The 27,011-nt window shown below is 33.3% G+C and overlaps 1 protein-coding gene and 2 pseudogenes across 1 annotated transcript; 1 reads left to right on the forward strand and 2 right to left on the reverse strand.

The window, feature by feature from the left end:
* The first annotated feature begins 5,788 nt into the window (after positions 1-5,788).
* Positions 5,789-11,957, forward strand: LOC115973489 (tropinone reductase homolog At2g29150-like). The gene is made up of 5 exons (XM_031093751.1): positions 5,789-5,965; positions 10,446-10,653; positions 10,899-11,118; positions 11,225-11,331; positions 11,639-11,957. Exons 1-5 carry the CDS (start codon positions 5,892-5,894, stop codon positions 11,819-11,821), a joined length of 792 nt encoding a protein of 263 aa, XP_030949611.1. The 5' UTR covers positions 5,789-5,891; the 3' UTR covers positions 11,822-11,957.
* A 5,680-nt stretch (positions 11,958-17,637) lies between these two features.
* Positions 17,638-22,302, reverse strand: LOC115973490 (annotated as a pseudogene).
* Positions 22,303-22,907: 605 nt separating this feature from the next.
* LOC115973491 lies at positions 22,908-24,535 on the reverse strand (annotated as a pseudogene).
* Positions 24,536-27,011: the final 2,476 nt, after the last annotated feature.

Consider the following 27,011-nt stretch of genomic DNA (forward strand, 5'->3'; position numbering starts at 1 on the left):
AAAAAAAAGAAAAACCTCTTGAACATCAAAAGACTTAGGGGGTGTTTGGTTCATCAATTTCCATAACTCATAACTCAAAAATGGTGAGACCCATAGTGAAAAGGTTGTTTGGGAAGTCCATAACTTTGTTTCCATAACTCTGTTTCCATCACTCAATTCTCTGATTTTTGAGTTATGAGTTATGGAAACTGAAAACACATTTTGGCTATTTTCAGTTTCCATAACTCATAAGTCAATGGCAATATTGTAATTAAACACACATAGGGGACCCACAAACAGCACTCAATTCTTCTTCTTTCACTGGTTCAATTTGTTCTGGGTTTCTTCTTCTTCTTCTTTTTTTTTTTTTTTTTTTTTTCACTGTTTCGATCTGATTCTGGGGTTATTTTTATTTTCTATCTGCGGATGTCTGACCTGTTCCTTCCCTCTCGGTCACCTTGGCCTCATACCTGCACCCGATGGAACTTTTTTTTTCTTTTTTTTTCCCCATACCCAACTCACCAACTAGTTGAAAAAATAAAATAAAATTAAAATAAAATTAAAAATAACCAGAACAGGATCGAAAACAGTTGACAAAAAAAAAAAAAAAAAAAAAAAAAAAAAAAAGAAGAAGAAGAAGAAGAAGAAACCCAGAACAAATTGAACCAGTGAAAGAAGAAGAATTGAGTGCTGTTTGTGGGTCCCCTATGTGTGTTTAATTACAATATTGCCATTGACTTATGAGTTATGGAAACTGAAAATAGCCAAAATGTGTTTTCAGTTTCCATAACTCATAACTCAAAAATCAGAGAATTGAGTGATGGAAACAGAGTTATGGAAACAAAGTTATGGACTTCCCAAACAACCTTTTCACTATGGGTCTCACCATTTTTGAGTTATGAGTTATGGAAATTGATGAACCAAACACCCCCTAAGTCTTTTGATGTTCAAGAGGTTTTTCTTTTTTTTTTTAATTGATAAAATATCACAATTATGGTGTCTACTTCATTATTCTTTGTTTTTGGCCCAAAATAAGAATGGCAACGAGTCAGGTTTAGTGCGGGTTTCTTTATGTCCAAATCTTGGCCCGTGGGCCCACCCCTGTTATCCGAACCTGCCCCGTTTAATAAACGGTTTTTTTAACCCCCAAACCTGCCCCGCGAGCCCCGCCCAACCATGCCACTTCAGGGCCCAATTCGTAGCCCAAACCTTGGCCCAATATATATATATGGCTAAATGCCAAATCAGTCCAAATCATATGACCATTACAAACTTGTTAATTATAAATTAATAAATCACCTGTTAATCATAAATCATAGCTAAGATCATAAATTAATAAATCACCTAGCTAAGATCACCATTTAATCATAAATCAATAAATCATAGCTAAGATCACCTGTTAAACATAAAAATAAAAACTACAAAATAAATCTCACAAGTCCAAATCTAAGACTATTATAACAAGTTCAAAAGGCTACAAAATAAATCCCTGCAGTTAGGATAATTATAAACCAACAAGTTAATCTAACAAATCCAAGAAATTTATTAAAAAAAAAAAAAAACCTACTAAATTAATCCAACAAGTCTAATCCTCTACAGCTACGACACAACTTATATCCTCTTCATTAGGCTCTACATCATCAATAATTGTTTGAATTGTACAATCTCCTAGCATAGTTGAAGAACCTACAACAACAATGAATTAAAAAATGGAATAAATTTCATCAAATTATAACCAGTAAATATAAAAATACAATTTTGATTTCACTTTATAATTACAAGTTATACAATTGCTCAACAGAATTTGTGTTTCTCAAAAAAAAAAAAAAAAAAAATCACTATCCATTGAATTTAAGACTACCAAATATTCCAATCTTATGTTTTGAACTATGAAATTAAAAGCTGTTAGGTTCTAAATATTTAGGATTAAATGTTTCGATTCTTAATTTATGTATGTTAGCAAATTGAGAACAAAAATATGTTTAGAGTAGGTGTTAGAAATTGCTCAAGATTGTTCAAGTTAAGATTCAAGAACTGTCAAGCTGTAGAAATAAGAAGCGAGCTACTATGAAGCTCGACCGATCAAAAGATATGTTCGACCGATCGAAAATTGTGTTCAGGAAATTTTAAATAAGGCCCAAGCCCTCGAAAACGTCTAGGGTTTCAATCTAACACTATTAGGTATAAAAAGAAAACCCTAATTACATTTTAGAAGCCCTTGGAAGACTTGTGAGTTACTCCTATGAGATCTGTGAGGTTTCTGTAACCTTCTAACTCTATAAGCGTCTACTGGAATAAGATCTACAATCAAGAACTGGTGGAAACAAATTGCTTGTAGATACCACATTTTGTACCCATTAATAAATTTTGGTCCCTCGCCCCAATGATTAGCTTGACATATGTCAACCAAGGATAATTGAAGAGTTCACAATAGTTTGGAAGTAATCACAACTCAAAAGTTTTCAAATCGCTTTGAAATTGATACTAAAAAATGACGTTTGCTCACTATTTTGACCATAATGTTTGATCCACAAAGCATATTTGAGTGAGATTTATTTCATTGGAAAGTAGACTTCTTGGGCTTCAATGTGAACACAAATTTTGCCTAATTTGGACTTATATTTAGTGAGGTATGACTATTTCAAGTTGGGCTAATTGGACAATTCGATTTTCTAGGTTTTAAAACTTCATTTTAAGGGCCCAAAACATAATGCTTTGATGTGGGCCGGCCCATAGACCCTTGAGAACGTCCAAAGATCATTAAAAAGCCTGAAAACCCTAATTTTAATTGATAAATACTCATCTTATACCTCTAATTAAAACCCTAGCTAGAGAGAGTTATTTTTTAGCTTTCATCTTCTCTAAAACCCTAATTCTCCTCTCTAAAACTCACACACAGCCCCTTAGCATGTTTTTTACAAATTAAAAACCTCTCTTTCGTTAGTTCTAAGGTAGAAACTATTTTCCAAAAATTGATTTTTCAAAACCTTTTTCAAAACTCTTGTTCTTGAGTTGTGATTACTAACTATTGTTGTCGTCAATCTCATCTTTGTGTTGTAGGCACTAAGAGGTCGGTTAAACAACTTCAAATCTATGATTCTAAACCAAGGTGAGCTTCTTTTCCATGGTTTCCCACTTTGCTTAACATGATTCACAAGATTTTCTTGATATAGTTTCTCCATTTGTTATATTTGATTTGTTTGATGTTTTTAATTATGTTTGACATGTTTTAATATGATTTTAGGTGGTTTATAAACAGTCCTTTTTGTTCTTTTGTTCTTATTTCAATTCCTAGGTTGGTTTGATATGTTTTAATGTAGTTTAGTTTAATTGTTTGTTTTGTTTCATGTTTGTTGTATATGTTGATGCTTTATGTTTTTTGTTTTAGGCTAGTTTAATTTTTTTAGGGTTTCTAACATGCTTGTTTGATCTCACATGTTATCTGTTTTTTTGATTAAATCTCTAAAAATGTAGTTTTTCAAATCTGTATTAAAGGCTACGTATGCATACTTAAGTATGCGCACACATACCTCATGTATGTGTACACATACTTGTGCCCAGAAAAACAAATTTAGGGTTCTTGCTTTTTTTGTGAGTTTTGATTAGTTTCAATCCTCTATTTAGGTTTTCTTGAGTTTAGTTTTCACATGTTTTGGTCTAAGGTTAGTAGAATAACATGTGTCACATGCTTGAATTGATAGATTGATGATTAGGGTTTATGCTTTGATGAATCACATGAGCATTCATGAGAATTTGAACATGCTTTTGATGCATAGGTGTTGAGGTGTTATGGTGCAACGAGATAAGTAAGGTAAAACATGCATTCATATGTACATGTATTTGATTGAGATATGGTATGTGAACTTGGAATATGTCTGTATTCTTGATATTCTTGATACTCCCCAACAATTCTTTGATTATGTCTTGTTTATTTGCTGCCTTAGATGTGATAATATGAAATATGCATGTTAGATGTATGCTAGGTTTGATATGAGTTGCCATGATAGATGTATGTTATGGTTTTGGGATGATTGATGTTATGTTGATTGCTAGATGTATGCTAGTGTGTGTGTGTGTGTGTGTGTGTATAGATAACAATATTGAATGAGCCTTTAATGAGATTAAGACGTAAGACACAATGATTGGAAGCCGACCCACGGGTTGGGTAAGGTTGGGTGCCTAACACCTTTCCATCCCCATACCTAAACTCCGAACCGATACTCTAATAGTAAGATCAGTCCTTCCACATAAAGGGGTTATATTTATGGTTCCTAAACTTAATCTAGGTGGCGACTTCATCTTTTTCCCAGACCGGTCCACTCAGCTTAGGCGTACTCCCCTTTTCCTAAGGAGAAAACCGTTGCGCCCACATTGCTTCATAAAGATTTACTGCAATGTGGGAGCCGAAGAAGAAAGAAGATGGTGGAGGACGAACGTTGTGTGGCGTGGTGACAACTACAACGAAAACATGTTGATGATGATGGCAATGCGAGCAAGAGCTAGTCAGTACTCAGTAAGTTACAAAGAATGGAGAGAGATATTTTTATATCTAAAAACCTTTTTTTTATCCGGTATGAAATTTCCTGTGAAAATCCAATATGTTTTTCGGTATGGGTCCATTTTTAAATCAGCACAAAATGTAGGCATTTCTGTACCGGATTAGGTGCCGATATGAAATATTTCAGCTCTATTAATTTGATCCAACCCCTGCACCATATACTAATCCAACAACCCATTTGACCAAATCATTTAACACCAACAATTTCATCATTCCCAAATTCTCAAATTCTATAATCAACCCAAAAAAACTACCCACATCTCCTAAGTTGGAAAAAAAAAAATCTACATTTGATAATTTAAAATCATAAACTAAAATCATAAACTATCAAATGCATACAATAAAAAAAAAAAAAATTGTTCAGGAAAAAAAAAAAAAAAAAAAAAGTCTAAATTTTGTATCACTTTTCCAATCGCGTCTTAAAGAATGTGAGATTCCAATCGCATCTTAAACTTCTTTACGCAAAACTGGTCAAATGCTTGCAAAGGACCGTTGTGAATTGTGATGGCAACATGTCACGTGTCGCCATCACAAAGGTTCCCAAGCCAAGGCCAACTTCTTTTTTCTTTACTTTTTTTGTTGTTAAAAAGCCAAATCCAACTTCTTTACCATCATTGAGCAGAGATATAAAAGTTCAATGCTTCATAATATTTAATTTCCACTTTTGAATGATTGATTTGAAAGATCCCATGGATCAACAGATAAGGTCTTCTTCAAACCTTCAAGCCTTTTTTATATTTTTTTATTAAATATAAATTTTGATAAATTTAATATTAGATTAGATTTTCTTATTTTTTATTATTTTATTTGTAAAATTTTAAAAAAATCAAATATTAATAATTATGTTATTAATTAAATGTTTAATTTTTAAGTTTTTGTAAACTTAACTTATCCATAAAAAAATTACAAGTCAAATAACAAATAAATTACAAATAATATCTGATTTGAATAAAACTTAAACATATGTCTTAAAAACATGAAAAATATGCAATTAAATTGTTCAATTTTTATTTTATTTTACTTTAAGAGAGTTTGAAAGTGTTTCTTTTAAAACTAATTCCGAAAATTTGTCCTGATGAAAATTCGTAAAAGTAAACTTCTTTGGGAAAAAAACTGTGGGCAAAGACACGTCATGTGTGATGTCAGTAGTTGAGACAACCTTAGTGCCGCCTTATCATCAATTGACAATCTTCGCCTTATCACATAGAAGTCTCAAATGTTGGATACATGCATCTTTCATAGTAAATTTTCTCTACGGCCAATAGAAATAGAACCCATTCGGAGAAGTAGAAAACACTACTAGTTACACAGCAAACATTGTAGCAACAAAGAGAGATAAGTGGCAGGACAAGAAATGGCTAACAGAGAAAGCAGGTGGTCCCTTCAAGGAATGACCGCTCTTGTTACCGGTGGAACCAAAGGAATCGGGTTCTTTCTCTGCCTATGCTTTTTTTTTTTCCTTCCGATTTTAGCTTGGAATTGCATTCTTATTGAATATTTCTAAATATAGATAAATAAATTATAAATGGCCACACTTATAGAATTGTTGCAACTTTTTTAAAAAGTTGATTGGATGAAAAAGAGAGAAGAAGGCGGAATTTTTCATATATCTCTTTTTTTAGCGTGAATTTTGAAAATTTATTTGTTGAATTTCATGTTCCCTATGTTTTAAATATATATATCAAATTTCGTTCAAATTCAATATTATTTATTATTCGATCAATAAACTTATTTTTTATACACAATTTTAGATCACACAAATTTGAAATTTTAACATTTGTTTGATGGCAAAGCAATTGATTTTTTATCTTATTGAAATTTTGCAATGACAGTTTTTAGACCCCTTAAACAATTGATTAAACCTAGGTAATTAGCCAAGTTGTTACTTAGTCCAACTAAACAAGTCTAGGTTAACACAAATATATCATATCAATGTATAGCAGCGGAAAATAAATAACACAAGATATGATCACCCAGGAAACCAAACCGGTAAAAACCTGGGGAAGATTTGACCTAGCTATCCTCAAGGTAAACTTGAATCCACTATCTTGAAAGAATCGAAGTTCATACAAAAGGACTTACAAGCACCCCCGCTTGACTTCCTAATGCTACCAACCAGTAGAACTTACTGATAAGACCACGTGCAAACTCCGAATCCACGGACTCCTTCTTTCTTGGATTCCCACCAGCTACAAGCACACACGCTTGTGTAGTCTTTAAGCTTTAATGGCAGCAACTGAATTGATCATCAAGGTGTAGAAAATATCTCCTCCTTGAAAACCCAAAGTTTGTGTAAAGGAAAACTCCTCTAGATCTCACAAGAGATTTACACAAACCGCAATATGAGCAACACTAAAACGTGGCTAGGGTTTGCCTTTTATACTTAGGACAAATAAGAAACCCTAAAAAAGTTTTAAAACAAATAGGGCTGAGTTGGACGAATCTGTAGAAAAGCGATCTGCCCGAGCTTCGATCGGTCGAGCCTAAGCTTCGATCGATCGAGCCAGGGCGAAAGCCACAGTGCTTCCTGCTTTAAACTCGATTCCAACTTTACATTGACATACAACTTTGAGCTAGTTTTAAACACTTCTAAACACATTGTTTTGATCATGGTTTGCCAACAATACAAATTAGAGTTCTAAATACATAAAATCCTAAACTTTAGAACCTAACATGCAAGTATAAAGAATATAATAAAAACATGCAATCTAACAATATTATTTTCGCTATGGTATTATTTTCATATTTTGGTTGGATTTTATGTTTGCATAATTGGTTTTGTAGCTTCAATTAAAGCTTGCTTGTTTATTAGGATTAATTTGTTGTTTATTTATTTGGCTAAATATCCAACCTGTTATTAGGAAGGATGTCTGCATTATACCATTTAACTCTATGGTATGAGTCTATGACTTTGACCCGAAAAGATTTGTGGGTAAAATAAAATAGGATCCAGTTATTGAGTGCCCATAACCATAAGGCATTTGTTAATTAACTATTTTAAAAAGTTATAATATCACTTTTATAATAAATATTAAAAACTATTAAAAAAATCAATTACTTTTTTCTTTTACCATAAAAAGTTTCTAAAAATACTCCATAAACTAATGCTCTAAGATATTTGTTAACATTTTCCATTAAAAAATCATTCATTAAGTTTGGGGTAATTTTAGACACTTAAGAGCATTCACATCTAGGTATCTAAAACAATATCTATTTTACATATTAAAAAATTATTTTATCTATTTTACTATACCATTTTACAACTCAACATACATTTCATTTCTTATTTTTCAACACTATTCACTTATTTATCATTTCTCTCTCATCCTCTCCAACTCTTTCTCTCACTTCCACTCCGTTTTTATCTCTTCCTCTGAAACAAACCAAACAACTCAACAACACTCAGCTAACCCACACCCAAACCAACAAGCAAGTCCACCACCGTTGAGAAACCCAAATCACACCACCTTCCGCCACAACCACCGATTCAAATTGAAACTTAAACCCAAAACCCAAACTACCCGCCTCTGCAAACAAAACCCAAAACTCCCAAAAATTGAAACTCAAGCAAACCCCTAGCAGTAACCGAAACTCAAAAAATCACTGGAACAAGCCTAACAACCACTGAAACCAAGCCCAACACCACCAATCAAACCTAACCCACCAATTTAACCACTAATTCAAACCTCACACACCGATTTAAACCCATAAACCACCGATTCAAACCTAACCCACCAATTTAAACCCATAAACCATTGATTCGGCTACCTATTCAAAACCAACCCACCAATTTAAATCCATAAACCACCAATTCAAACACCCCATACAATCGCAAGCAAAACCTAGCTGATCCATCATCATTACCGCCGCCACGCTTTCACCTCTAGACTGGTTTGAGAGAGAGAGAGAGAGAGAGAGAGAGAGAGTAAAGAGAGAGATGAGATATTTTTAATTTATTTAGGAAGAGAAAGAGAATAAAATAATATATATCAAAATACAAACACAACTAAAATAGTTCTTATCTTTAAGAAGTTATTGATCATGGTTGCTAAAAAACTTTAGTAATAGCCTAACATAGAAATTATCCACATTATCCCTTAAACTCAAACTGCACCTTACTTGGTTCGAGCTCATTTTCTCAAAAACTAATTTATGGTCAGATTAAGCAATAATTATCACAAATCACAATAAAATTTCATAGTAATTGTATTGTGGCAATTATAAGCACAAGGTAATGTCTAGATTACAAATATTTAATAAGTAACAATCGAGGATGAAAAAGAAAGTAGAAGAATATTTGAAGGAGCATGAGAAAGTTCAAACAATATTAAATGTGGTTTGTCCTTAGGGAACAAATTAGATATTTATGAAGAGTTTGGGTAATGTTGCATTAGTCTAATCCTATTGAGTTTTGAATTTTACCCAAGATCTATTTATTTTCTCATCCGAAAATAAAAAGAATAATACACTCTTGGTAGATCAACAACAAGGAAATCATTTTTAAACACTCCAAATATTGTCATAATCATGCTCAGCTAGTAAGTTAATGTATTGCAATATGAATTATAAGATTTAGTTTTGCCAATAATTTAATGATAAAAAAAATAAAAAAAAATCCTCTTTGTAAGGTTTGTATCCAAGTTTAGTCCCTCTATCTTACACTTAGTAAGAAATACAGTAACCAAATTATATCAACCTAAAGTAGTTAAACATAAAAATTCATCAATCTAAAGAATTAAACATCCACCAAAAGAAAGAATATATATATATATATATATATAGAGAGAGAGAGAGAGAGAGAGAGAGTATTCATCTTTTTGTGTGAGCAAAATATGGATTGAATGGAAGAAAAAATAATAAATTTTTATAGTAAAACAATGGAGAGAAGAAGAGTCAAAATGAAAGGAACATGAAGGGATAGAGAAATTGTAAGGTTAAGGTATAAAGTAGTGGGGAGATAAAAAGGTAAAAGTAAGTAAATATTGGAGAAGGTGTAATTGTAAAGTGGCAAAGTAATAACTAGAAAAATAATTAAAAATGAGAGAGAAAATATTGAAAATAGGTTGATGATATGGCGCTAATGTAGCTCAACAAGAGCACAACAACATTAAACGCAACGCTTCAGCTTTTAGATATATATATATATATATATATAGATATAGATTTTGTGAAATTATGCTATGAAAGTTAATTATACCAAGCCCAATCCATGCCTTTCAGTTTGTACAACATAATCGTTAAATACTAAACTAATATATTGTTGGGCTATGTGGAGTCTGGTTTGTGTTTGATTTGGTATTTGACCTTGCCTAAATTGGAAGCGTTACAACTTTAAGTGAGACATTTTCTGAGACTTAGTCCAAGGAGTGGAGGTTTGCCCAATTTGACCCTATTGTTTTGGGGTATTTATAGGTCACTACAAATTAGGTTTGATGATTGTATTGAAAACCATCCCTTACGGTTGCCTTTATATTTTTTTCTCCTCACTGCAACTCTGTGGACACAGGCACATTGTCGAATCACATATATCTTGTGTCATGTGATAGTTTTCTTGGCGCATATTTTTCCTCTATTTTTCATTTCTCATAAGTTGAGGAATAATTAGGTTAAATTCCTAACATATATTGATGAAACCAAATTAATTTTGGACTCTTTCTCTTAGTGATTTGTAAGCCATACTTTTAGGAAGGTTTATTTTGTTAACCATGACATAGTTAAATGTGTTCTTTTGTTTGGTCTTGAGATAGAGAAGGGACTATCCCTCCCCCTGTAATTTGTTTCTAATTCTCTGCTTTCATTGAATATTACATGTTTACCTAGAAAAAAAAAGTCACTAAATACAATAGAATATACATTATTCAGTTTTTCTTTTTATTTGATATTATTTACTACTACGTGTTGTGACTAGATATGCTGTCGTTGAGGAATTGGCAAGCCTGGGGGCGACTGTACATACATGCTCTCGAAATGAGGCCCAACTCAATGAATGTTTACATGAGTGGAAGATGAAGGGATTTCGAGTCTCTGGTTCAATCTGTGATGTGGTGTCTCGAACCCAACGAGAGGAGCTAATGAGCACAGTCTCCTACATGTTTAATGGCAAACTCAACATCCTTGTAAGTACTTTATTTCCTCTACATCACTGCGTTTTGCGTGGCATTTGTTTATAATTGTTTATATAATTGTTAATTGATAGATGTATTATATTTGTTTCTCTTGAATTATTACTTTTTAAGTATAATTCCAACAAATGTTTGATGAACAATTTAAATGGCATTGGAATATTACTTGGCCAGAGCCGCTTCATTTGTGCTTTCGCAGTTGATACATTCAATTTATAGTTAATCTAATACGGTTTTAGATAAACAATGTGGGAACGGCCACATCAAAACCGACCTTGGAGTACACAGCTGAAGATTTCTCATTTCTCATATCTACCAATCTTGAATCTGCATATCACATGTGCCAACTTGCTTATCCTCTTCTGAAAGCTTCGGAAGCAGGAAGCATTGTTTTCATTTCTTCGGTTGCTGGTGTAGTAGCCACATATACTGCAGGATCTATATATGGTGCAGCTAAAGGTAATTTCTTTGTGCTATTTAACTTTTTATTGCAAGCTTATGGGTTATAAATTTTAGCTGTGACACCGAATAATGCGATCAGCTTCTGTCTGATATTTATTTGAAGGAGCGGTGAATCAACTTGCAAAAAATTTGGCATGTGAGTGGGCAAAGGATAACATAAGGAGTAACTCTGTTGCGCCATGGTTTATCAAAACTCCCCTGGCTGAAACTGTAAGTGTGCTAGTGCTTGAAGATTGTTAAAATCTGGTCATTGTTGAATGTCTTAGGGAGATAATAAGACATATGACACATTTAGTGTAATGCACACTCTCAGTAAACAACATTTGTAACAAATAATCCTGTTTTGATTTTTTCATTTGCTAAGAAATGGGAACAATTTACCGAATTTATCCTTACTGCAGTATTCTAATATCTTGGCTCCTTCAGAAAGGTCATTATCTGAGTTAGGTTCCAACCTAAAAGGGAAGAACTTCATGAATCATGATAACCATGACAATTTATATTATCTTCTTTGCAGTATCTAAGCAATGAAAAGCTTTTGGAGGCTGTTAACTGTCAAACCCCTCTTGGACGTGTAGGAGAGCCAAAGGAGGTTTCTTCCTTGGTGGCATTCCTATGCCTCCCTGCAGCTTCATACATAACCGGTCAGACTGTTTGTGTTGACGGAGGGACAACTGTAAACGGCTTCGGCTTCCCATGACCGGCAGAAAATGATGTTCAGAGACTCCTTATTGGAATATGTTTTTGGCTAAATAAATATATAGTTTACTAGTTCTGTCAGTAATTGAAAGAAAAAAAAAATGATTGTAGCAAATGGGATGCACAAACCTTTCTCTCCTTGACATTTTCTAAAATTATTGTATATCTATCTAAATCGTTGTCTTGTACTCTTAAATTGATAAAAATAATGCATACATGTGTTGGAATATTTACGTGTGTAGGGGTGTGCAAAAAACCCACCAATCCGCCAAACCCGAACCGTCGGGTTGGGTCGGTTTTTAGTAATTGGTGGGTTGGGTTGGGTTGCAAAAAAATATTTTATAACAGGTCGGGTTGGGTTTGGGTCATAAAATTACAAACCCGCCAAACCTGACTTGACCCACCCATATTTAATATATATTTAAAATATATTATATATTTAATAAATTTTTTAAAAAAATCAGTTGTAGGGCACTTTTATATATATATATATATATATATATATATTATATTTAATAATTTTTAAAAAAAATCCAGCTGTAAAGCAGCATTTCCTCAGTTCCTCCTACTAATACTAATTTAATATATATATATATATATATATTATATAATTAATAAATTTTTTTAAATAACCAGTTCTTTCTATCCTATATAAAAGCCAATTAGTTCATACAAATTCTAATAAATTACTATTGTTATTTAGTCATTAGTGTTGTTTGCCTTTAAGGAGTTACATTAATACTAATCTTTAAGTTTTTTTAATATATTTATATTTATATTTTTTTCTACTCAATTTAATAATAATAATAATAATAATTTGTCAAACCCATAGGTTCAACCTGACCCAACCTGACCCATGTGGGTTGGGTTGGGTTGGGTGTTGGGTCGGTTTTTAGTAATTGGTGGATTGGGTTGGGTTACAAAAAAATATTTTATAGCAGGTCGGATTGGGTTTGGGTCATAAAACTACAAACCTGCCAAACCTGACCCGATCCACCCATATTTAATATATATTTAAAATATATTATATATTTAATAATTTTTAAAAAAAAATCAGCTGTAGGGCACTTTTATATATATATATATATATATATATTATATTTAATAATTTTAAAAAAAATCCAGCTGTAAACCCATGGGTTCAACCCGACCCAACCTGACCCATGTGGGCTGGGTTGGGTTGGGTGTTAGGTCGGTTTTTAGTAATTGGTGGATTGGATTGGGTTACAAAAAAATATTTTATAGCAGGTCAGATTGGGTGTTGGGTCGGTTTTTAGTAATTGGTGGGTTGGGTTGGGTTACAAAAAAATATTTTATAACAGGTCGGGTTAGGTTTGGGTCATAAAATTACAAACCCGCCAAACCTGACTTGACCCACCCATATTTAATATATATTTAAAATATATTATATATTTAATAAATTTTAAAAAAAAATCAGCTGTAGGGCACTTTTATATATATATATATATATATATATATATTATATTTAATAATTTTAAAAAAAATCCAGCTGTAAAGCAGCATTTCCTCAGTTCCTCCTACTAATACTAATTTAATATATATATATATATATTATATAATTAATAAATTTTTTTAAATAACCAGTTCTTTCTATCCTATATAAAAGCCAATTAGTTCATACAAATTCTAATAAATTACTATTGTTATTTAGTCATTAGTGTTGTTTGCCTTTAAGGAGTTACATTAATACTAATCTTTAAGTTTTTTTAATATATTAATATTTATATTTTTTTCTACTCAATTTAATAATAATAATTTGTCAAACCCATAGGTTCAACCTGACCCAACCTGACCCATGTGGGTTGGGTTGGGTTGGGTGTTGGGTCGGTTTTTAGTAATTGGTGGATTGGGTTGGGTTACAAAAAAATATTTTATAGCAGGTCGGATTGGGTTTGGGTCATAAAATTACAAACCTGCCAAACCTGACCCGATCCACCCATATTTAATATATATTTAAAATATATTATATATTTAATAATTTTTAAAAAAAAATCAGCTGTAGGGCACTTTTATATATATATATATATATTATATTTAATAATTTTAAAAAAAATCCAGCTGTAAACCCATGGGTTCAACCCGACCCAACCTGACCCATGTGGGCTGGGTTGGGTTGGGTGTTAGGTCGGTTTTTAGTAATTGGTGGATTGGGTTGGGTTACAAAAAAATATTTTATAGCAGGTCAGATTGGGTTTGGGTCATAAAATTACAAACCCGCCAAACCTAACCCGACCCACCCATATTTAATATATATTTAAAATATATTATATATTTAATAAATTTTTTAAAAAAATCAGCTATAGGGAACTTTTATATATATATATATATATATATATATTATATTTAATAATTTAAAAAAAAAAATCCAACTGTAAAGCAGCATTTGCTTAGTTCCTCCTACTAATACTAATTTAATATATATGTATATATATATATATACATATATATTATATAATTAATAAATTTTTTTAAATAACCAGTTCTTCCTATCCTATATAAAAGTCAATTAGTTCACACAAATCCTAATAAATTACTATTGTTATTTAGTAATTAATATTGTTTGCCTTTAAGGAGTTACATTGATACTAATCTTTAGGTTTTTTTAATATATTAATATTTTTTTTCTACTCAATTTAATAATAAAAAAAAAAATTTGTCAAACCCATGGGTTCAACCCGACCCAACTGACCCATGTGGGTTGGGTTCAATTTTTTTTTACCCACCATCGTGGGTTGGGTCAAAAAACCCGACCCATGCACACTATAAATTACGTGTGAGTCGTTGGCAGAGTTAGGGAGGGGTTGGGGTGCTATGGTCCCCCTCACTTTTCAACTTTTCCATTTATAATATTAATAAAATGCGGGAAAAAAAGGTTTATGAAAATTAACTTACCGCCCCCCTAGGATTTTGAGATTAGAAAAAATCCAAAAAACAAATCAAATTGAAACAAACCAATGAAATACAAAAATTTGGCCTATTCTTGGGCATATACTCCTTCAAAAATCAAAGGACCAAAAATCTATGACAAATTCCCAAATTTAACTCCATACAAAAAACCCAAATCAACAATATAAGGAAAAAGAATCCCTTTCAAATTATGATTCCTCTAGGATGAGGACTCATCCAAATACCAAAAAGAAAAACTATTTCTTATTGGAAAAAAAAAAAAAAATTCCCTTATGCCTTTGCCATTGTCTCCACGCCACAATGTTTCGAAACTTTGCCTCCACAAGTCACTATGGTGGTGTGCAAGAAAAGTGGCAAGGTGTTCGATGTCCCTTTCGTAGATGGAGCGGGGACAAGGCAAGCCTAAAAAAAAGGCTCACACAAACAATTTTGAAATAAGTCCCAATAAAAAGAGTATTGCAAATGGTGTTAGACCATGATGAGGTGTGAGGTTCCCATGGATGGGATGTGTGGAGTTTACACGTGGTTCCCATAGATAATGTGCAAAAGAAGGAAAAGCCCATAAGTACGGGAGAGTAAGGAAGATTACCATGTTCACTTACCCATGGTTGAGTAAAGGGTTCGACTATGTGTGTGTTGGTGACTTCCATAGTTATGCAAGAAAGACTCCCATATTCATCTCATCCATTTTTAAGTAAACAGAACGTTATTGGTGATGGTAATGCATGACAAACAAAACAATGATGGAATTTAGCTAGCCCAATCTAAGATGATTTCTTGAATTTCACATGCAAAATTTAGTTGGACTAGGTGAATTATTAGGCCAATGCTAATCCTCTAATTGGATTGTGGTTTAAACTTAACATTTAGCAAACAAAACAAGGACAGAATTACATAATCGCTTACCCCCCACAAAAAATGTTTAATAGTGACAAGTAACTTATATTTATTATTTATGAAAATTAAAAATTCTAAGAGTTCCCAACACCCCCCCCCCCCCCCCAAAAAAAAAAAAAACTAGTCTTTTAAGGCACTAAAAGAACTTTAAAATAAAGAGTAATATCTCATTAAAAAAATATGATATGATTACTAATATATTATACCAATTTTATATAATCTCCACTCAAAATCATAATTTTTGTGAAACTTAATAATACATGATAATTCTTTAGAGGTCTTTATACAATTATATTTAAGACATGCAACTAAAGAAAATTCAATCTCAAATTCAAAAAAAAAAAAAAAAAAAAAAAAAAAAAAAAAAAAAATCCCTTACGCCTTTGCCATTGTCTCCACGCCACAATGTTTCGAAACTTTGCCTCCACAAGTTACTATGGTGGTGTGCAAGAAAAGTGGCAAGGTGTTCAATGTCCCTTTCGTAGATGGAGCGGGGACAAGGCAAGCCTAAAAAAAGGCTCACACAAACAATCTTGAAATAAGTCCCAATAAAAAGAGTATTGTCAATGGTGTTAGACCTCGATGAGGTGTGAGGTTCCCATGGATGGGATGTGTAGAGTTTACACGTGGTTCCCATAGATAATGTGCAAAAGAAGGAAAAGCCCATAAGCATGGGAGAGCGAGGAAGATTACCATGTTCACTTACCCATGGTTGAGTAAAGGGTTGTACTATGCGTGTGTTGGTGACTTCCATAGTTATGCAAGAAAGACTCCCATATTCGCCCCATCCATATTTAAGTAAACAGAATGTTATTGGTGATGGTAATGCATGACAAACGAAACAATGATGGAATTTAGCTAGCCCAATCTAAGATGATTTCTTGAATTTCACATGCAAAATTTAGTTGGACTAGATCAATTATTAGGCCAATGCTAATCCACTAATTGGATTGTGGTTTAAACTTAACATTTAACCAACAAAATAAGGACAGAATTACATAATCCCTTAGCCCCCTCAAAAAATATTTAATAGTGACAAGTAACTTATATTTATTATTTATCAAAATTAAAAATTCTAAGAGGTCCCCCCACCCCCCCCCCCCCCCCAAAAAAAAAAAAAAAAAAAAAAAACCTAGTCTTTTAAGGGCTTAAAAGAACTTTAAAATAAAGAGTAATATCTCATTAAAAAAATGATATGATTACTTATATATTATACCAATTTTATATAATCTCCACTCAAAATTGTAATTTTTGTGAAACTTAATAATACATGATAATTCTTTAGAGGTCTTTATACAATTATATTTAAGACATGTAACTAAAGAAAATTCATGTCAAATTCCAAAAAAATAAAAACTTAATTGGCATGAGTAGTAAAATGTTTTGTGAGTTTTAGGCATTGTTATATGTATTTAATATGCTTAATTTTCTAATTTTCTTTTGTAATCAAAATTTTACTTGTTCGATGTTATTTTGTTAATATTTGGAATAAGAAAAGAGTGTAAAATCCCATGAAACATCAATTGAGAATTTCCCAAAAACAAAAAAAAAAAACAAAAAAAAAAAACAAAAAAACAAAAAACAAAAAAAAAAAAAAAAACAAAAAAAAAAAAAACAAAGATATCGAAGTCTTGTATATTAAAAGATTGATTGGAATAATACTTTTCTAAAATGATTCTTGATCTGTGAAAATGAAATAAATTTTCGATGTACAAATTCAAATGTTTTAGAGGCTAAAAGTAATTATTTCATAACACGTGAATAAAGATAAAAATATATTACAAATACCCAATACATGCCAATTTGAATTCAAAGTTTTATATTATAAATTCTAATTACTGAATAAGATAAAACTAATTCAGTTAGATGAAAGCAAAATACAAAAACTTAGTCCATATAAATTGAGATCAACAATGAATTCTCAATTTTATATGGAATATAGTATAAAAAATCTAAGAAATTGAATCAAGAATTTCCCTGAAATATTGGTTTAGTCATCTTTTGCAAAGTATGAAAATTTTTATTAAACACATATATACCTACATGTATATGTCTATATATGCGTGTGAGAGTGAGATTTTGAAATTCATTCAATTGCATTTTAGGACCCCAGCTCCACAAAAGAAGTTCTTGGTTTTGTCCTTGCTAATGAAGCGAAGCCCAAACCTGAAGGATATACAGACTTAGTGCCTATTTGGTTTAGTGTTTTTTTCTTTCAAAAATATCACTTACAAGGAGCGGAACTAAACTCACCTTAAGACACGATGTTAGAGGACCCTTGGAAATTCACAAAACCACATGGAAGGAAAGCTTTGCGATTTATCCTCTTTTTTTTTCTCCCATTGGCAGGATAATTAGATCAGGAGGGTTACAAATTTACCTCTCACCCTCATCCAGTTCACAATGGATGGAATTTAAAATGCCACTTTTACAGTAGAGAACATATGGAAATGTCTCATTTAAAAATCATAAGGAGATTGATGTTTATTGTCAGTCATGTTTTGGGAGGAAGCCACTCACTGCCACCCCTCCATCCACACAAATAATCTGCATGGTTATGTAAGAGGATGCAGGTAGGCAAAGGAATACCACAAGGGACGAAACCTCCTTTGGCTCTCCAGGGCGTCCAAGAGGAGTTCTTGCATTTACCGATTTCGAAAATTGCTAGTCATTGAGAGCCTGCAATAGTAACGAGAAGTCACATAAAGGACTTATTTCATATCATGTAAATGAATACAGAATTATTTTTAACTTAGTGAGCTGTCCAAGTCTAAGCAACATCCCAACTTCAAAAAATGTTTTTGAGAATTAAAGCCTAGGAGTTCCATCTCTATTTCAGGTGTAAATGTCGTGCACCATTGTGTGCACGCACACGCACATGCACGCCCACACGTTTCTGTTATCTTTTAACTCTACATATGACTCGCATGTGGCCCAAATAAATAGAACATGATACAAATTAACTGCACACAGAACAGTGAAAAACACATTCATTGAATGCACAAGCATGGTGAAAGGGTGCTACAGCCTCACAGCTTCAACCAAGGGGGTTCTGATAAACCAAGGTGCTACACAATTACTCCTAATATTGTCTTTGGCTCACTCACATGCCAAATCTTTAGTTAGTTGGTTTATTGCTCCTGCATAGAGAGAAAAAAAGAGACTAGAGTCAGAATTTAAAAGTTTACAAATCCATAAGGTTTGAATAATATGCACATTGTTTTAACAGATCAAATCGAAAAATAAAAATTTAAATTACATAAGTATATTACCTTTACTTGCACCATAAATAGATCCAACATTTAGTGCCACCACCCCAGCAATAGAAGAAATACAAACAATGCTTCCTACTACTGATGCTTTCAAAAGAGGATGTGCCAGCTGGCATAAATGGTAAGCAGATTCAAGATTGGTAGTCATAACAGTAGAGAATTCTTCAGCTGTGTAATCTACAGTCGTTTTCCAGATGTTTGTCCCCACATTGTTTATCTAGGATAAAAAATTTAGTAAGAACAGGATTTTAAAGGTTCACAAGAAGGAAAGCCATTCCAAGAGTAGCTGTGAACATTTCTATAAGAAACATTGGTATGAGAAACTCCTTTGGAGGATTCACAAATATGAAAATTTTCTAAATTTAATTTATGCAACTAGCTAAGCAAAAAACTATCCTGCTCCTGGGTTCAGGCTACCAAAATTAGGATGTAAAGAATGATTGAAGATATGCATTTGCAATTTGTTCATACCAAAACCGTGGATGGTCCTTTTTTCTTCTCAAACTAAAAACAATGATATTGATGGTATAGTAAATGCTTTTATTTTATTGGTAAGTTACGCACAATCCCAATGACTAAGTATTGAACCCATAACCTTACCCTCCACCTAGCACTTGCAAAGGGAGAATGAAAGTTCAAATAGTGTGTAAAACACCCTTGAACGTTTAGACCCCCAATTACAAAATAACCAATTCAAGCTTTATGTCAAACAACTAGTGTGCGGAAATTGAACAAAAGCTATAAAACAGAATTGGTAAACAATCTAAGCCAATTAAAATCACATCTACAGCAGAAAATAAATGGCAAAGATTAAGGGAAAAGAGATGCAAATACAAGGACAACACAACGATGTGTTATCGAATAGGAAACCGAAGCCCTCGGCGTAAAACCTCTCTGCCGCCCTCCAAGCGGTCAATAATCCACTAGAAAATGTAGTTAGGATACATGAACAGCAATAGACCCTCCAAGCCTAATCTACTCGATGTACCTAAGCCCTCCAAGCTTCTTGCTCCAACGAGGTTGCACCGAATCTTTTTCTTTTCTAGCTTACCGGATTCCGCTATAATCCATAGCATCTTCCAATGCTTCCCAAAGTTCCAAAAACACTCAACACTCTAAATGGGTGTGGGTAGTGTTTGGATAGAAATCTCCTCTCAATAGGTATTACAATGAGAGAGGGAATGAGAAGAAACTACAAAGATTTCTCTCTAAGAATGAGTAGCTCTCTCTAATTGGGTGGGTGTTTTGAAGAAACCTATTTTAGGGTTTTTCTTTCTGAATAGCTACACATATTTTGTGGGAATGAGGGGTATTTATACTGATGTGAGAATGGAATGCGAAGAGTCAGTTTTTCCAAAACAGAGCTGGCTGGCGACTTAGCCTTACGACTTAATTAAGTCGCGAGTTCAAGCCGCAAGCTAACTGAATGGCCAGTCTAGATTTTTGTCCTGTAGTGCTCCAGTTGGCATGACTGTTCAGCTCCCCTGCATGCTCTGCACGTGTGCAACTTTTGGCGGCTTGCAAGCCGCGAGCCTCCTACGAGATTCAGCCGCGAGTCCCTGCTTCACTGCACAGTCTTGACCATTTTTTCACACTCTCTCACACACTACCCTTACATGATTCCCACCTAAATACAAGGTTTCTAAGTGCTGTATTACAAGCAAATTTGTCATGAAATAAAACCAACACATGGTTGATTAAATTCAACCTTACAGAGGAGCTACCAATTGAGCTAGAGCTCATTGGCGATGGCATAGTGGAGGCTGGTTAAACAATTATTTATAAATATGATGTTCAAAATACACAGCCATATACAAGCTACAAATTTGGGGAAGCCCAAAAAACATGACATGGAACAATTACCTTAGTAAATACATAAATGTCACACGCAGCGCACTAGGCTCCCACCTTTACGAGGTCTAAGGAGGTCAATGGTAGGTAACTTTACCCCCAATTTTAGCAAGAACATGACAGAGGAAACTACAATTCGATGCTAATTCACATTAGACTCTGCTATGTTCTAATGTGGCAAGTGATGATTTTGATGTCCTAACTATCTTTAAATTTTGTTATAGATAAGCTCAATTTTATTGTTTTTTTTTTTTGGTGGGTGAATATTGGGTTTTATTTCACCTAAAATGCTGCACAGTTCAAGCTAGAAAGCTACAGGAAAAAAGTTTCCAATCTTTCAGAAAGTAACTTCCTTATGATCCACAACTACATCTCTTCAACCAATTCCAAGAATTATCTACTCCCTAAACCTCATTTCCAATTAAAATCTTTGAAAATCGGTATAGATAAGCTCAATTTATTGGTTTTTTTTTTGGGGGCTGAATATTGGGTTTTTATTGTACATAAGAGGCTGCTAAGTCCAAGCTAGAAAGATACAGGAAAAGGATTTCTCATCTTTCAGAAAAGTAACTTCATTATGATCTGGGAATCCCTCCCTATAACCAGTAATTATCTACTCACTTTAAATTCCTCAAGTCTGGCAATTCGTTTGTTTCAAAAATGATTTGTTTTCTTGCGTTGTTGCAACTCTGAAAATGATCCAAATAACATTTTATGTCATTTACCTCGCACAGAAAATTATTATTATTTCATTTAGGCACAGTTGTGATGGAGGTGGTGGGGATGGCAGAAGAGGTGGTGCAACAATGAGGGTAGTGGCAGAGGTGTCAGCAGCGATAGTGTGATGGCAATGGTAGTGGTGATGCTAGTGTTGGTCCCACAAAGGAATGGAATAGGAGAGGGTACAATGGAATGGCAGAAAAATAAAAGACATTTAACAATATCTAGAACCTATTTTCTGTTGCAATCCCATTTGTGTCTATCACGGTTATCCAGAATGATTTCACTTAATGAATTCCATCGATAACCTCACTTCTATTCCAGTCCCACAACAGCAGTAATGATTCATTGTTACATTACAATCTTGTGATGCTAAAATTGCTATGTAGAATGCAATGAATTAAACTAAACACATCAAAAATAAATAAATAAATAAACTGAACTGAATTGAGACTTACAAGTATATTAAGTCTCCTGCTAAACACTGACGATACTATGTCCATCAGCTTGACTCGTTTACCATGACACATCACATCACAAACTAAACCTGTGACTTGGAAACCCTTTATCTCCCAATCATGTAAGCATGCATTGAGATAGGCTTCATTCCTTGAGCATGTATGTACTTTCGCACCTAGCCCTGCCAATTCCTCCACAACAGCATGCGTGAGACAATTACAAAACATTGCAATAAGCCTTTACTAGTTTTTATAACTCTGTAGCCACCGGCCCCATAGAGGCAGAGTCCTTCAAAAACAAACATCCATGAAGCAATTAACTAGAGAAAGGGAGTCAGAGAGAGAGAGAGAGAGAGAGAGACCCGATTCCTTGTGTTCAACCAGTAACAAGAGCAGTCATTCCCAGAAGTGACCATCTATCATCTCTGCACCTATTAATCTTTCCTTGATCTATTGATTTCAATGTACTTCCAGTAGCTCAAATGAGTTATAGAGTAATGATTACAATGTTTTCTCCCCCTCCATTGATTATACCAAAGAAATTCAACCCAGTGCAATTACTCAAAAAAAAAAAAAAAAAAAAAAAAAAACAAGAAGTTAGATAAAAACAATAAATATAAAAGTTTTAGCATAAGCCAAAAAAAGGTCAGAAGGAGTTAGCTAGGTATATATTAATTTAAATTGTTGATGTACCTTCCCTCCAAGCATTTCAATTGATTGTTAACTTAGAAAGTGCATATATATAATCTTCTTTATAGTAATACAAACAAAATAAATAAATAAATAAAATTCTTCAACTAGCCGATCTGATGTTACAATTTCTTCTCTCTTGTGAGTTCGAATCACTTCGTAATTACAAAAATATTGCAGTAAAACAACTGGGAAAGGTCAAAGAGTAATATAGCAGCTAAAAAAAAAAAAAAAAAAAAAAAAAAAAAAAAAAAAAAAAAAAAAAACCCTACTAAATATACAAAGAACAATGATTAGGAAGGAAAAAAAAAGTTCAATTGCAGCACTCCAAAAGACAATCAAGGGAATGCCAAGGTTATGTCATTTATAGTGGAGGTTAGACTGAATGGGGTCAAAGAATAGCAAGAGCAGATGAGGAATATGGCTAAGTTGCCACGTCTAATCATGTCTAGGTAGAAACCATTTACACACAGCCCTCCGTCAACACAAACAATCTGCCCATTGAAGTAGGATGGTGCAGGTAAGCAAAGGAATGCCACAAGAGAAGAGACCTCCTTTGGATCTCCAAGACACTGAAGAGGAGTTCGAGAATACACCTCTTCTAGGTATTCTTTGTTGCTGAGCACCTACAACAAAAAAAGACTCAAGGTCAACTTTGATTGTTTTACTAAACTGGACTTGAGCCTTTAAAGTTCCAGACATCAATTAGTGCAAGTACTAATGTTTTAAACTTTGAACTTACTAAGGTGCAGATGCCGTGCATATGATGACAGAGAAGCTTAAGTATTGAACATAATTTTAAAATGTGGAGACTAACGGTGCAATTTCTGTTTGGTAACCTAGAACTTTAACACAGTAGAGCCTAGGCAGCAAATCTAATAAGAAATGCTTCTTTTCAATTATATTTTACTCCCCTTAAATGATTGTAGTTAGGGGGGGTGTTTGAGTCGGTGATGGCTGTGGGAGTGTGGGGGATAACTTCCATGGAGAAATTAAGGCAACGGCCCTTGCCAACATGGTGTTGCACACGATTAATGGTCATATAACAATCTGGAGTTACGTGCTCCACCATTGAGGTTCTGATGTACCAAGGTGCAACTGCATTACTTCTTCTATTGTCTTTCGCCCACTCACAAGCCAAAGTTTTAGTAAGTTGATTAATTGCTCCTGGAATCACAAATATACAATATTTCTTTATAAGCTTCTTGAGTTTAAAATTAATAGGAACCTGGATACATTCATCTGATAGGTAAATTACCTTTGGTAGCTCCCTGAATAGACATAGACTTCAGTGAAACAAAACCCGATACAGAGGAGGTGAATACAATGCTTCCCACTCCTGATGCTTTGAGAGGTGGATAAGCAAGTTGAGAAATATGGAAAACAGATTCAAAATTGGTTGCCATGAGAGTAGAAAATTCTGCAGCTGTGAAATCCACTACCGATTTCCGTATGTTTCTCCCGACAATATTTATCTACGGATCAAAAACAAGCCAGTCTTCCAGTTCAATAAACAGGACAAGCAGTTCAAAACTTCAAATTATAACATGTTAAAACTCAAAACGGGAACATAAACAGATACAATACATAACATGTTGAATCCCAATAAGGGAAACACAAAATTCAATGTTTTTGTATGTAAAAAATGAGGAAATGAAGAAGCTTACGAGGATGTTGAGCTTCCTATCAAACAAAGTGGACACAGTGCTCATAAGCTCCTCTCTCTCACACGTAACAGACTGGCCCAGTAACCCCAAAACCCAAATTATCCCGTTCACTCAGACACCCATCAAGCTCACTCTCATTCCGACAGCGCGTGTGCACTCTGGCTCCAAACCCCACCAATTCCTCCACAATAGCATGCCTAAAAGGTAGAAAAAACAAAACCCAATTCCCAGTTCACAATATAATTAATTTCTCAATTCTCACAAACCAAAGAGGAAAAGAAAATAAATTCCAAAACTTCTTTTTATCTATGTATGTAAAAATATGTAACCGATTCCGCGAGTGCCACCGGTGATGAAAGGTGGGGTTTGAAAAGAATGGAGAGGGTGGGTTTAGGAGATTAGACTTTTCAGAGAGAGTAGAAGAAGAGAGTGAAGGTGGAATGAGAGTCTGAGACATTCCAGCAGCGGCCAACCCAGTTCCAAGCAGGCAGCAGTGTAATAAGTCCGACAGGTAAAGTTTAGGTGAAAATTCTTTTTGACGTTCAAGAGGTTCTGGGCTGTTTGGGAGGCCATTTCAAACAACTTTTAGCCCCCTTTTGGGAGTTCATAAGGAAATGGAATGGAATGGAATAATCATAAGTGAATAAAAATGAATAGAATAGAACGGAATGTATTTAAGTAAGAGAAATGAGTAGAAAAGAATGGAATGAAATAATCTTGATTGGATGTTTTAAAATAAAGGAATGAAAATGAATGAAATATAAGTAATCCTGTTTGAGAGCAACATAGAGGGAATGGAATGGAATCATTTTATGATAATATTATTATTAGACCCCTGTTTTAAAATAAAGGGTTGAATATATAGGGATATTTTGGGAGTTTTAGTAAAAAAATTATTAAATCTAATTTCATTCCCTCTCATTCCTCCAAATTTCAGGTGGAATGAAAATTTTAGGTTTAAAGGGAATAGAGAGGAATGAGTGCTCTCTCCTACCCATTCCATTCCCTCCCACTTAAACTCCCAAATAAGGAAATGGACTTTCTATTCGCTCCATTAAAACTCTCAAACAAGGGAATAGAAGAATATTCTAAAATTATTCTTTCCATTTCTTTCCATTCCATTTCATTCTCTCCTCCTAAACGAGGCCTTAGAGCATTTTAAACACATTAACACACTTTTTTACCCACACGTATATCAAAAACACTCAAACTCCTCTATCAAGCACCCCTTTTCTTTTTTTTAATTGATAGAATATCACACTTCTCAAAAAAAAAAATTGATAGAATATCACAATTATGGTATCTACTTCATTATTCTTTATTCTTGGCCCAAAATAAGAATGGCAACGGATTAAGTTCGGTGTGGGTTTTTTTATGTCTAAATCTTAGCCTACGGGCCCACCTCTATTATCCGAACCTGCCCCCTTTAATAAACGGTTTGATTTTTAAACCCTCAAACATGCAAGCCCTGTCCAGCCATGCCACTTCAAGGCCCAATTCGTAGCCCAAATCGTGGCCCAATATATACATATAGGGCTAAATGCCAAATCATACGACCATTACAAACCTATGAATTATAAATTAATAAATCACCTGTGAATTATAAATTAATAAATCACTAGTTAATCATAAATCATAGCTAAGATCATTAATTAATAAATCACCTAGTTTTTTTTTTTTTTAGGGGAAATAAATCACCTAGCTAAGATCACCATTTAATCATAAATCAATAAATCATAGCTAAGATCACCTATTAAATATAAAAATAAAAGCTATAAAATAAATCCCACAAGTCCAAATCTAAGACTATTATAACAAGTTCAAAAAGCTACAAAATAAATCCCAGCAGTTTAGGATAATTACAAACCAAGAAGTTAATCTAACAAGTCCAAGAAATTAAAAAAAGCTACTAAATTAATCCAACAAGTCTAATCCTCCACAACAACGACACAACTTCTATCCTCTTCATTAGGCTCTACATCATCAAAAATTGTTTGAATTGTACAATCTCCTAGCATAGTTAAAGAACCTACAACAACAATAAATTAAAAAATTGAATAAATTTCATCAAATTATAACCAGCAAATATAAAAATACAATTTTGATTTCACTTTATAAATACAAATTATAAAATTGCTCAATAGAATTTGTGTTTCTCCAAAAAAAAAAAAAAAAAGAGAAAAAAGATTCACTATCCATTGAATTTAAGACTACCAAATATTCCAATCTTATGTTCTGATCTATGAAATTAAAAGCTATTAGGTTCTAAATATTTAGGATTAAATGTTTAGATTCTTAATTTATGTATGTTAGCAAACCGAGAACAAAAATATGCTTAGATTAGGTGTTAGACATTGCTCAAAATTGTTCAAGTCAAGATTCAAGAACTGTCAAACTGCAGAAATAAGAAGCAAGCTACTGCGAAGCTCGACCAATCAAAAGATATGTTTGACCGATCGAAAATTTTGTTTTGCAAATTTTAAATAAGGCCCAAGCCTGCGATAGGGTTTCAATCCAACACTACTAGGTATAAAAAGAAAACCCTAATTACATTTTAGAAGTCCTTGGAAGACTTGTGAGTTACTTCTGTGAGATCTGTGAGGTTTCTGTAACCTTCTAACTCTATAAGCGTCTATTGGAACGAGATCTACAATCAAGAACTGGTGGAAACAAATTGCTTGTAGACACCACATTTTGTACCCATTAAT

This window comes from Quercus lobata, unplaced genomic scaffold (genome assembly GCF_001633185.2).
Source record: "Quercus lobata isolate SW786 unplaced genomic scaffold, ValleyOak3.0 Primary Assembly Scq3eQI_245, whole genome shotgun sequence".
NCBI lineage: Eukaryota > Viridiplantae > Streptophyta > Magnoliopsida > Fagales > Fagaceae > Quercus > Quercus lobata.

Excerpts from the sequence above, each read along its gene's own strand:
- LOC115973489 (XM_031093751.1), top strand. The coding sequence starts at position 5,892 with ATGGCTAACAGAGAAAGCAGGTGGTCCCTTCAAGGAATGACCGCTCTT. Across the intron at positions 5,966-10,445 it reads GGTGGAACCAAAGGAATCGG|ATATGCTGTCGTTGAGGAAT; the intron begins GTTCTTTCTCTG and ends TGTTGTGACTAG. Across the intron at positions 10,654-10,898 it reads ATGGCAAACTCAACATCCTT|ATAAACAATGTGGGAACGGC; the intron begins GTAAGTACTTTA and ends ATACGGTTTTAG.